This window comes from Atractosteus spatula, chromosome 4 (genome assembly GCF_055471065.1).
Source record: "Atractosteus spatula isolate fAtrSpa1 chromosome 4, fAtrSpa1.hap1, whole genome shotgun sequence".
Lineage (NCBI taxonomy): Eukaryota > Metazoa > Chordata > Actinopteri > Semionotiformes > Lepisosteidae > Atractosteus > Atractosteus spatula.
Window position 1 is genome coordinate 33,173,626 of NC_142709.1, and position 11,072 is coordinate 33,184,697.

General features: G+C 40.7%; 1 protein-coding gene across 1 annotated transcript; it reads right to left on the reverse strand.

The window, feature by feature from the left end:
- Positions 1–13: 13 nt before the first annotated feature.
- Positions 14–10,333, reverse strand: slc35a5 (solute carrier family 35 member A5). The gene is made up of 7 exons (XM_088913938.1): positions 10,271–10,333; positions 8,332–8,486; positions 8,133–8,231; positions 7,207–7,340; positions 6,237–6,304; positions 4,319–5,096; positions 14–1,951 (listed from the first exon to the last, which is right to left on the reverse strand). The coding sequence occupies exons 2-7, from the start codon at positions 8,459–8,461 to the stop codon at positions 1,883–1,885; spliced, it is 1,278 nt and encodes a 425-aa protein (XP_088770064.1). The 5' UTR covers positions 8,462–8,486; positions 10,271–10,333; the 3' UTR covers positions 14–1,882.
- Between the last annotated feature and the right edge of the window lie 739 nt (positions 10,334–11,072).

Sequence of the window (11,072 nt, forward strand, 5' to 3'; positions counted from 1 at the left end):
AAAACAAGCCACTTGATAAATCAAGAGCCATTACGGACTTTTTATTTAATAGTACCACTGTTCTGCATGAATTGCAGAATCACAAGTCACCCCCTCAAAGACTTGGTAGGCATCTTGAAAAGCTTATTTTGATCTGGAAAGAAGATATGATCAACTGTAATGCTGTTTATTTTAATGAGCCTGAATTTTCATTGCTTTTCTTTTCACAGTTGCATTCATTCCAAAACTTTGAATATAGCTAGTGACGACACATTTAATAAAAACTTTAAAAACATGTAGCAATTTCACAAATGAGCAATGTTATTTGCTCCAGGAAAATAAACACAAGGGAACTCATTTAACAAATAAAGCTCATTTTGAGGGAAACAGGAAATTCTTGTGGCTGTTTAAGTAACTAGCATTGTTTCTCTATATGCCTAATGAAGCACTTATAATTAGATATAATGTACATATGACATATTCAGCATAAGCAGCACTGAATGAAACTTGAGTTCTTTAATAAAAAACATAACCTAGTTCACATCAACAAAACATTAAAAATTACAATTAGAAATAGCTTTTTCCCTAATAAATATTTCAGATCACCAGGGGATCAGCAGGAAAAATTACTCCAGAGGCTTGGCCCTGAAATTCACAGAAAGACCTCCACAGAAGCACCTCTCCTTTCGTTTCCTCTCCATAAAGGCAGCTCTGTTTGAACACTGTGAAGCGTGGCAACAGCCTCTTCTGGCTTTCACTCTTAATAAGAGTCTTATTTCACAACAAATGCAGTTGGTTAAAAAAACATAGAACAGAAAATGGTTACAAACTAGAGGAGGCCATTTGGATCTCATCCAGCCGTTCCTTAACAGACACCAGGTTTATCGACTTTGATAAGATGGCAGTATAGCTTGTTGCATACTCCCACAACTCCTTGTGTAAAGACATGCGTCCTGTTTGTGGTTTTAAATGCGCTTGCACGTACACCCAGAGTTTGGGAACCAAACTCTGGCTGTGCAGTTGAAAGCACCGAATCCTGACCACTGCTCCACCATAACAACTAAGTTCCTCAGTTGCATTTCCTCACATGATACTGTACTTTTAGTTACTGTAGCTAGTGTCAGCCCCCTGAATAATTTCCATTCTTTTTCAATGTTACTGTTTGGAGAATTAGTAATCCTCACTCAAGCCACCAAATTATGAAAAAACAAAGCCCACTTTAAGTTTTTTGTGCTTTCAAGCAACGTCAGTTCAGATAGCACTTAGTGAATAACTGGCAAATACAGAATTTTGGGTGCTTTGTGATTTGTAAAGAGATCAGGGATTTTAGCAAAGAATTCCCTGCAATTCTGCATAGATACAAGGTTGATGTCAACGGTCCAGCTGATTCAGACCTTCTATAGCCTCACGTGCACAGCACCTACGGAAAATTTAAATTCCATATTTTCAATATTTCCAACAGCGTCAAATGCTCTGTCACTTCCAACATAAACAACAGTATTGTAAAACCCTTGCTTTCTTCCTCTAAAAGAATATCCAATACACTTATGTATCTATACTTTTATATACATGTATTTCCAGTACATATACATATACAATGTATATACAGTAGGTATAGTACATATACAAATATACTATTATACTTTTAGTCCCATTCTAATCCTAATGCTACTGTATGTCATTATTTTATTAATGAGGGATACTTCAGATCAGACGTCCACAATCTATAAAATCCTGAGTTTATTTTTCACATTGGAATTTTTCAAATTCCACCAGAATACTGGCTTCACATAGACGTTTCTTTGACAAGCATTTATTATTATATGTTCTTGTTATGTCCCATGCAGCAACAGGACGACAAAGGTTTTGCCTGCCAGAAGAGGATGTATTTCTCTTGGGAATCTCAGAAAGACTCTTCTTCGGACTCACTGTCTGTGTTTGGTTTGGTTAACCTCTCCAGTTCTTCACCATCCTAGAAGAAGAAAAACATAAAAACCTATAAATGGCACAAAATGAGCAGCTTTTAGGGGATTCTCTCAAGTCTTCTTTCACAAACTCCAACACAAATGTGTCTTGGATGAGGTTCCACATCTTTCTTCAAGCTCAGCGTTCCACTGAAATATTTTAAAAAGGCTACCTGGTCTGTACTCATCATGGCAAAAGGGGTGTTGTGTAATTTATCAGTGAATGTGTTCAGTCATTAATCCTATTCAGAACAGCTCATTTTTATTATCAAACACATGCCAGAATGAATTAGAATGTGAGCCGTCCCCCACCCCAAATTGTGAGAGAGTTTAATTTTCCCCAGAATGTTTCCTTTCAGAAAAAACTGCTTTATTACTCCAAGCAGGGAGTATTTAGATCAGGGTTATCTTCACTCGATGCAACAGCGATTGCCTACACTGGTACAGTGCTTTTCATCACAGACAGGAGAGGACCCACTTCACCCACCACTGAAGAGCAGCCCCACTGCACAGCTGATCGGGGGACATGAGTGAGAGAAACACTTTACTCACTGATTGCATTAAAGGGGAAATTTCGGGAGGCCTGATTGTGCACGCGCAGACTGGGATTTAACAAGGCCAAGACTTGCAAACACTATCTCATGGACAAACTGACTCACATTTTGGATATCATACCGTGGTTGAAATACAGTGCAGTGGTGCCCCCTGCAGGACAGCACAAGTCAAAACAGCTGCAACAAGAGAAGATCTGAAGGGCACCAGCAATCGGGGCTATACCACATATTGAAATCACAAAGAATAAACATGTGGTACAATCAATTCTGTTTTTCTCAATGCGCAAACATACTTTTCCCAGAGTCACCACTGAGCTACGTGGAGAATCTGACGCACAATCTAGGAGTTACAAAAACAGACCAAGGAGCTGTTTAAATAAGCACAAGACAATTGAAAAGCATGGCGACAGAAGACATTACCCCTCATCACGTAATAACTAAAATCTGGTGTAAATATATATTCAATTAGCAAAACAAATGAATTTCTTTCAGACAGGTGTGAAACATCAGAAGTTTTATAAATTCATGTTTGTGTTCACGTTTATGAGGCAGAAGCTAGGCGTACACATACTCTTGGAACAGTAAACACATGAACGTACTGTAAGAATGGTTAGGGGGGTATCACTTAATTTGTAATTATATTTATCAGGAAGCCTGACATCAAAAGGCAATATTTAAAATTCACTTTAAAAACTCACATTAAATAACTTTAATAAAAAACGTTTAGTTTTAAAAAACAAAACTCTGATATCCTGAAGCACCTTTAAAATCGATCATCTTATCATTTATTATTTTTATTTCACCATTCCAGTGCTCCTGAAATGTGATTTTTAGTGTTTGCAACTAGCTCAAAACACAGAACGTTGTTCAGAGGTGAGTTAGCCATGATGTGTGAATCTCAGAAGGGAAAAGGCACAAAAAGTCGATCTCTGCTCAAAACAAATGGAAGACTGCAAAGCAAAAGCCGCCAACCAATTTGTTCCTAGTTAGGCCAACTTAATATTTTGCTTAACCTTTCTCTTAGAACATTTTTGATTTACAATAGGCTAATCCGTTTCTGATAGAATAAACTTCATGAATTTAAAACAGATTAGAGGTTCAAGTGAAAGAAGATAATACAGTAGAGTCACGATTATCCGACCTAAACGGATGTCGGATAATTGAAAATGTCGGATAATGCGGAAACTGAAGAGACAAGTCATAGATTAATGGAAGCACGGTCTAAGTATGGCATCTGGTTTATTAATCTACTGCAATACTAAAATAACAGAGTACAGAATTACTATTAAATTTTTATTTAAAAAACTGAGTGATTGGAATCTGTTTCCCAGATGTGCTTCTCTTCCTTGCGGCAAGGTCTCGCCTGCGTCTTAGTAACGTGACATCAGTAGCAGTCGCCTCCTCTTGTTGTTCAACGTAAGCTAGTGCCGCTTCGAAAGTACAACAGGAAAAATAATCATCACGAGCGCGCAATCAGCTGGCGAAGCTACGTCAACGGCAGTACGTGACACAAGAGAGACAGAGCAGCATCGGATTGGGCAAAATATTATGAACGCGCACGCACAGTGTACAGTATATACTGTGCACTATGGTGATTGGCTATGTCGGATAAAACAGAATTTCGGGTAAGCGAAGGTCAGATAATCGTGACTCTACTGTAATCTTAATTCTACATCCAAAGAATGGAGCATGAGAAAGTTGTGCTCGGGGGAACAGACAGGCACTGGACCTCCTAGGAACAATCCCTTTGACCAGTCCACCTCCTTGATTCACAGATCACAGATCCCTGGCTGTCAGCCTGCTGTGGCTCTGTGCCCTTACCCCTCTGGACCTCTCGAAGATCTCCCCATTGACGACCCTGAGCTTCTCCTGCTGCAGGGCATAGTCAGGGTCGCGGGTCCTGCTGGCGTTGTAGATGAAGATGGCCAGCAGCACCACAGGGGCCTGCAGGAAGAAATCTGGAGAAGGCCGGAAGTCCAGCTCGAAGAGCGAGAAGGCGGTGACGAGCACGGTCGTGATCTGGCCCGTGAGCACGTGGAACATGTTGTCCCGGAACTTGAGGATGAAGGCCACCGACAGCCCCAGGGCGGCCGTGACGAAGATGAGGGCCAGGGAGTAGGTGTTGTGGCCATGGAAGAAGCCGCAGTGCAGCGTGCGGGAGCGATATTCCGCATGCAGGACCAACGTCAGGCTGTTGAAAACCACCCCGAACACGTACAGCTTGCTGTTCTGCACAAAGATGCTTTCCGTGATCTGGTCCCCTTCCTTCAGGATCTTCTCGTTGTAGATGTTGGCCAAGGAGGACACGAAGCACTGCAGGAGGAGCAGGACGTAACCCAGGCCGAAGCTGTTCAGCTTCCTGATCACCTCCCCATCCCAAGGCATGCTGGGAAACGTCCCCGCCCAGGAGGAGGAGTTCCGGCGCTCCGCCTCCAGCTGCACCAGGTGCGAGCAGCTGTTGGAAGGCGAGGAGAGGTGGCTGGGGTGCAGCCCGTGCACCGCCGCGCCGTGCTGGCTTCCCCCAGTCGCTCTCGTCAGGGCCACGATGGACAGGAAGAGGATGACGAGAGACGCCCACTGTGTCCAGGAAGAGCGCCTCCTACACAAGAGGACAAGCCAGGGAATCAGAGAAGACTGATCCACTGCACTAACGGATCAGAACTTCAGCCACACAGATCACAGACAGAACTGAACGCATCTGGATCGTGCTATGATGGAGACACAACACTGTGTAAAGCCTGCTGTACTTAAATGAGAAACCCTCTCTCAAAAGCATGTTATATTTTTCTCACAGCATGTCCACAACCATGGTATAAAAGAGCTGCCTTCTGTACTGCCACCTGCACTGATGCATGAGATCAAGCCAACAGATACAGGGGATTGTGACTGCTCTGTTTCAAGGACATCTACTTGATTTTGAAGGATCATTTTCTATGGTTGGCATCGTGTCAGCCCTTCCCTAAATATTATGGTAGCGGATGTACAGAAGGATACAAAAAAATAACTTCTCGAGCCTTTGGCTTCTGTCATTTTTCCAAACAGGGCAACCTGTTTGGAATGTCCCTTAATGTCTTTAATCCTCCAAACACTGAAAGCCACTCAGGTGAAAATAGAGGCTTTCATGGACGCTGTCCAAATGGAAACACATTTCACGCACAGGAACAACGATGGTCCTAGGAACATGACTGCTTTAACTGCAGTTTTTATTGACTTATAATGCACCTAATAAAATATTTAAATAGTAAAACAATAAAAAGATTTTTCCAAAGTCAAATTTAGGTTTTCCTTCACCCTTGAGAAATCATCATTATTTAATATTTTATAAGGATATCTAAAAATATATCCATTCTGCAGCACACTGAAAACAAATGTTGAGCAGAGGTTTAGTGTGTGCAAAAAAAAACATTATTTTGGGTCAGTCAATAAAAGCATTTCACACTATAATTTTCATACAAGTATCACAGGCTGAAGATCTCCAGCCTTCCACGCAAACAGCATTCACTGAAAATATACTGCATCACTCAGTCCACTGTAGTTCAGTTTCAGATCATATGTGTCTGTGTGTCTCCTTTGCTCATCCTAGGAAGACAGGGAGGGTGTTACAAAAGAGTCTCCAATCTACATCAACATCAACATACCTGCTTCACGGGCTCTTTTTATAAAGCAATAAATCTTTGCTTGAAAATGCACGCAGCACTGACTCAGCTACACTAAATGCCCTTAATGCTGTGATACTTACTTAAGTACAAGCCGGAATAGGACAGCTGTAGTTATGATGACGAAGTTGGAAAATAACACTGCCATGGCCTGGAAAAAAACAAGACCATTTTCAGCCACCTCTCTGCATCACTTTTTTTTTCCATTTCACACATCCAGACTTTAAATGACGCTAAAGTAGTATGCTTAAAGTCTAAAAATACAGCTCCTCCATCATCACAGTACATAAGAATGGTTACATGAGAGGAAGCCTTTCAGCCCAGCTATCCTGTATATAGTAGTGAATTGATCCCAGGACCACTTTTTTCCTGAATGAAGTTGAGGTGTCAGCTTCAATCACATGGCTGAGACGTTTACTCCATACTCCCACAACCCTTTGTGTAAGAAGTGTCACCTGGTCTCAGTTGCCACCTTTGCACTCTTGCCTGCATTTCATTGCAGAAACTAAAGAAATTAAGTGAGCTGACTGTTTCAAAGTTTTTGAGAATTTTAAATATTTGTATCAGATCTCGTAGTCTTCTCCGTTCAAGACTAAAAAAAAGGTTCAGTTCTTACAGTCTGTCACTGCAGGACATTTCCTGAAATAATAACTTTATAAATATTACCCTTGTTCGATAAATTACTTACGGAAAAGAACAAGTTATAAATAATACATAAATGTGGTATAGCTGTACAATTTTATATGTGTTTTACACAATAACCTGTGGAAACACAATTTAGAAAAAAAGAACAGCAGATTCCTTCACTGAACAAAACTTAAAACTTAATAAGAATTTCCCATTTTTCCCATGACAGGATCTTGTTACCTTCTGGAAAACAAGTCTGAGTGCCCTAGTTGAGCTGACAGACATAGGCTTACTGAACCAATCACCAATTGCTGGACAACAAGAATGTCTACATGCATCACCTTAAATTCCACTATTATACCGTTTTCAATTTTTTTTTGTTTTCTTTGCAATCATTACATTGTAACAGTGTTTAAAATAACTTACAGGCTGGAGATAGGACAACACATAGAAGATGATGAGGTTGTCAATGAAGTAGAGGAACGCGGGCACTGACCACTTCATGAAATTAAGGAAATCTCCACAGGAGGAGCAGCCCCAGTCTTTGTACGAATGACCCTCTGAAAGCAAGCAAAACGCATTACTAAACCACAACTGTTTTTGTCCAATGGTGAAAATGCATTACATTTCTTGCACAATCCAAGGTAGTAGCTTAAAACTTCACTAACTAAAATCCATTCCCATGTACGTCCATTTGGTTAAGAAGCAGAATTTTACAGGTCAACATTAAACCAAAGGAGTGGTTTATCTTCAATTCATTTTTAGATCAGCTGGTATTTAATTACTTCAGCACTACATTGAAAACAGGCACATACGTATATAATCACATAACACGTGAGATGTGTAATGGATTGCTTTTTAAAATAAAGAAGTTGGGGCACATTGCTTTTAAGCAGTAGTGTAAGCAACACAGTAACTACGCACACACTTCATATTATAGTTCTCTCTAACTAATGTGTTTTTACTGATAGTGGGGCATCAATGTAAAGACATTGCTATTGTACTCTTGAGCAAGGTATTTCACTCAGATGGCTCCAGTAACATACACATCGGAATAAAAGGTATGGATAAAAACTATATATATATATCAAATTAGCTACAACCTAAAGAGTTCTTGCCAATTTTAAAACACAATCCCCTACACAAGTCACTTGTAACACAAAACTGAATATGGCTTCTTGTTATCAGTGTGAGGGGTGATTATGTTAACCTTAACCTGTAGGATAGTTAGTTTATATGGAGTTTGAAGTATTTAACATTTGTGTGGGAATCATGCGCCTGCTTCCAGGGTTGAATTAGGGTCGAGGCCACTGCACTCAATGGGCTGTGTGCCTCCGTCTCTGGGAGCTCACCTCGGATCATGACGCGCAGCGCCATCCCCAGGCAGAAGACCAGCTTGACCCCCTCAGCGCACAGATTGACAGACGCAGGGAGGTAGTCGTACTTGTCTTCTGCGGAACAAAGAGAAGCTCGTTGGGCCCACACGTTAGGCATGGCGAGAGAGGCAGAGAGACGGCGTGCGTGCGGCGCTGAGGTTCTTGGAGTGCGTACCTGCGTTGGCAGACAATTTCAGCAGGAGGATACGGCTCGTGCCCAGGGTAACAAAACCAGCGCCCAAGACCACGGTGTAGGCACAGGCCCGGGACCACAGCCAGGGGCAGGAGGAGCACTGGGGAGCCATGGCGTCTGATTCGGACAGCTGAATGCTGGGACATAACAAGACACTCTGAGCAAGAGGAAGACATGTGGCCCTTATACTCATGCAGCAGCTACAGTGGCAAACTGATCTCCATATCTCTGTTGCTGTTTCCAGAACATAAGAAAGGTTACAAATGAGAGAAAGTCACGTCAACCCAACTAGTCCCTGGGGTAATGAGTAGTTAATAGATCCAGGGATCTTATATGGCCATTTCTTGAAGGAGGCCAAGCACTGGCTTCACCAACATGGCTGGGTAGCTTGTTCCAGACTCAAGCAACCCAAAAACATTCACAGATGGTTTGGGATGTTCACTTCCTGTATTTGGCTGTTGCTTCCATCCAAAGCTGGGTGTTTTAGTGGAGTAATTCAGAGGAAGTACCTTGCTCAAGGGTTGAACAGCAGTGTTTCACCTGGAATTCTAACCCATAACCTTCCAGTTACAAGTCCAGATTCCCGGCAACTGCTCCACACTGTGATCATTCTTCACATTAACAGGCAGTTTTGCCTCTTCACTTTTTCTCAAGCCTCTGGTGTAAATTTGCTTAACTCGTTAAGCATACATTTGCTAAAAATGAAGAATTAGTATTAGACATACTAAATAGATAGACCTAAAGATTTTAAACTATAAACTGCATTTTTTGCATTATAATGAACAGTAAGTCCTCATCTGAAACTATCAAGCAAAATAAGTATCATACAGTATATAGAACAAAGAACAGAACAGTATATAGAACAGCTGTAGTTTTGAATTATGTCAAACTCAATTTGAATTCCATCTTGCCTTCCATCTTGGTTGGAGGACATACGCTCTATAGTATATCCCTGCATTGAGAGTAAAGCTCTAGATAAGGTGAACAATGAAAAAGGTAACAAGAATGTTCAAGTGATTTTATAAGTTTAATTTTTTCCACTCCCAGTGAAAGACATTATACACTAAAGAGCTAGTGAAAATACACAGGGGTGCACCGTGTGAAATAACAGGTGCATGAACCCAGGAATCACAACAGGTTCCAGTGTTAATATATTCTTAAAGAAAGCAGCTACCACTCTTAATATGAAGCTATGGAATAAAGGTCTGCTTTCCTGAAATAGAGAACTTTTCATTTGGACTCTTCTGCATGTAGTAGAAAGAATGTAGCCCATTCTTTAAAGTATACTGTACGTTTTTTTATAAGTCTTTGGTTACACACTGCATTTGAAAGTTACTATATACGCCCAGCAGTACTAATAAAACTGTAATAGGACTTTAGAACTTTAATAACTCTCTGAAGGACTGCAATGAAAAATCTACTTGGCACTGCAGAAGAACTCAGTGAGGTACAACATCTCAAAATGGAATTGCAGCAGTTATTCGATATAACTGAAACATCTGTCACTGTGTTACCATTGTTTTCGCTCTTGATCGAGACTGTGTTTAATTCCTGCAGAAGTGACACCGTGGCCGTTCACTCTCATGACATTCTGTCTCCCCGAGACAGTAACGATAAAGTTCAAGTGGTTGGTATCTTTTTCATTAGTAAGACTTACGCATAACATGTGTCTGGATACAAAATCATCGCCGTGTGTACATACAGCACAAGTAGGGCAACCACTAGCTATCGGCAAAGTGCATTTGGACAGTCAATGAAGTAAACTCAACTTGACCTCTTTTTTCTAATCAAAATTACGTCAATCCTTTAAACGATCGGCTGGACTGAAAATACACCAGACAATTTAAATTAAAACCTTCTTTGCGGTTTACCTGTCACACAGACCAACATAACAATAATTTAAATCTGCAGTACGTTTTACCTGTCCCCCAGCCTAACCCGTATTCATTGTCCCGTCATCACTTCCTATTCCCGAGCTGCACTGAAAACACGCCCGACGCGACGTGAACGTAGAACATGCGGGGTGAGTACGTCATCTCGGGGGGAGGTGTGACTTAGGTAGAGATAGATGGAAGAATATCGAACAGTACGGATCATTTAAACGTCTGTGAAGCACACGCAGTTGTTGCCTCTTTTACTAGAAGGGAGAAATTTTAATAGATATCGAGGTCTTTTATCCAGCTACTTAAGTTTCCTTCTTGTTCAATTGAGCCTATATACAACTATGTTGTAGCAAAAACGATTATATGAGTTTTTGATTTCTTAATGTATTTTTTTCTCGGAAAAAATCCTATTCATAATACTGTATTGAAGTCTACAAACATCAGTCATTACATAATCAAGAAATTGTGAAGACGAACATTTCTAAGAGTGCTGTGTATAAAGGCTTATTCAGCTTTTAAACTAGGGGAGCCCTTCTTTTTGCTTTTGTATATAGCCCATTTAATTAGCGCCACAAAGCAATATAAACGAGGAGTATATCAATGTGCTATAAAGGTGATGATGAAAATAATAAGACGATACACTCAGGACTACATATTTCCAATACGAATAGTAAAGTCACCTTTCCCTGTGAGCTACAAAGAATGCAGTTTAATGGCCTCCAAATTCGACACATTGTATCTGAGAATAAAACGGTGATTGCATTACATTTTCTGGGATTTCCAACTTGTGAAACATTACAACAGCAACAGCATGATATATACTGTATATATATCGTTTTC

What these genes read in the sequence shown, in the direction of transcription:
- slc35a5 (XM_088913938.1), bottom strand. Translation starts at nt 8,461, where the DNA reads ATGGCTCCCCAGTGCTCCTCCTGCCCCTGGCTGTGGTCCCGGGCCTGT. An exon ending in TGTTGTCCTATCTCCAGCCT is followed by an intron (nt 6,305 to 7,206) that starts GTAAGTTATTTT and finishes GTTTTTTTCCAG; the next exon opens with GCCATGGCAGTGTTATTTTC. An exon ending in TCTTCGAGAGGTCCAGAGGG is followed by an intron (nt 1,952 to 4,318) that starts GTAAGGGCACAG and finishes TTCTTCTTCTAG; the next exon opens with GATGGTGAAGAACTGGAGAG.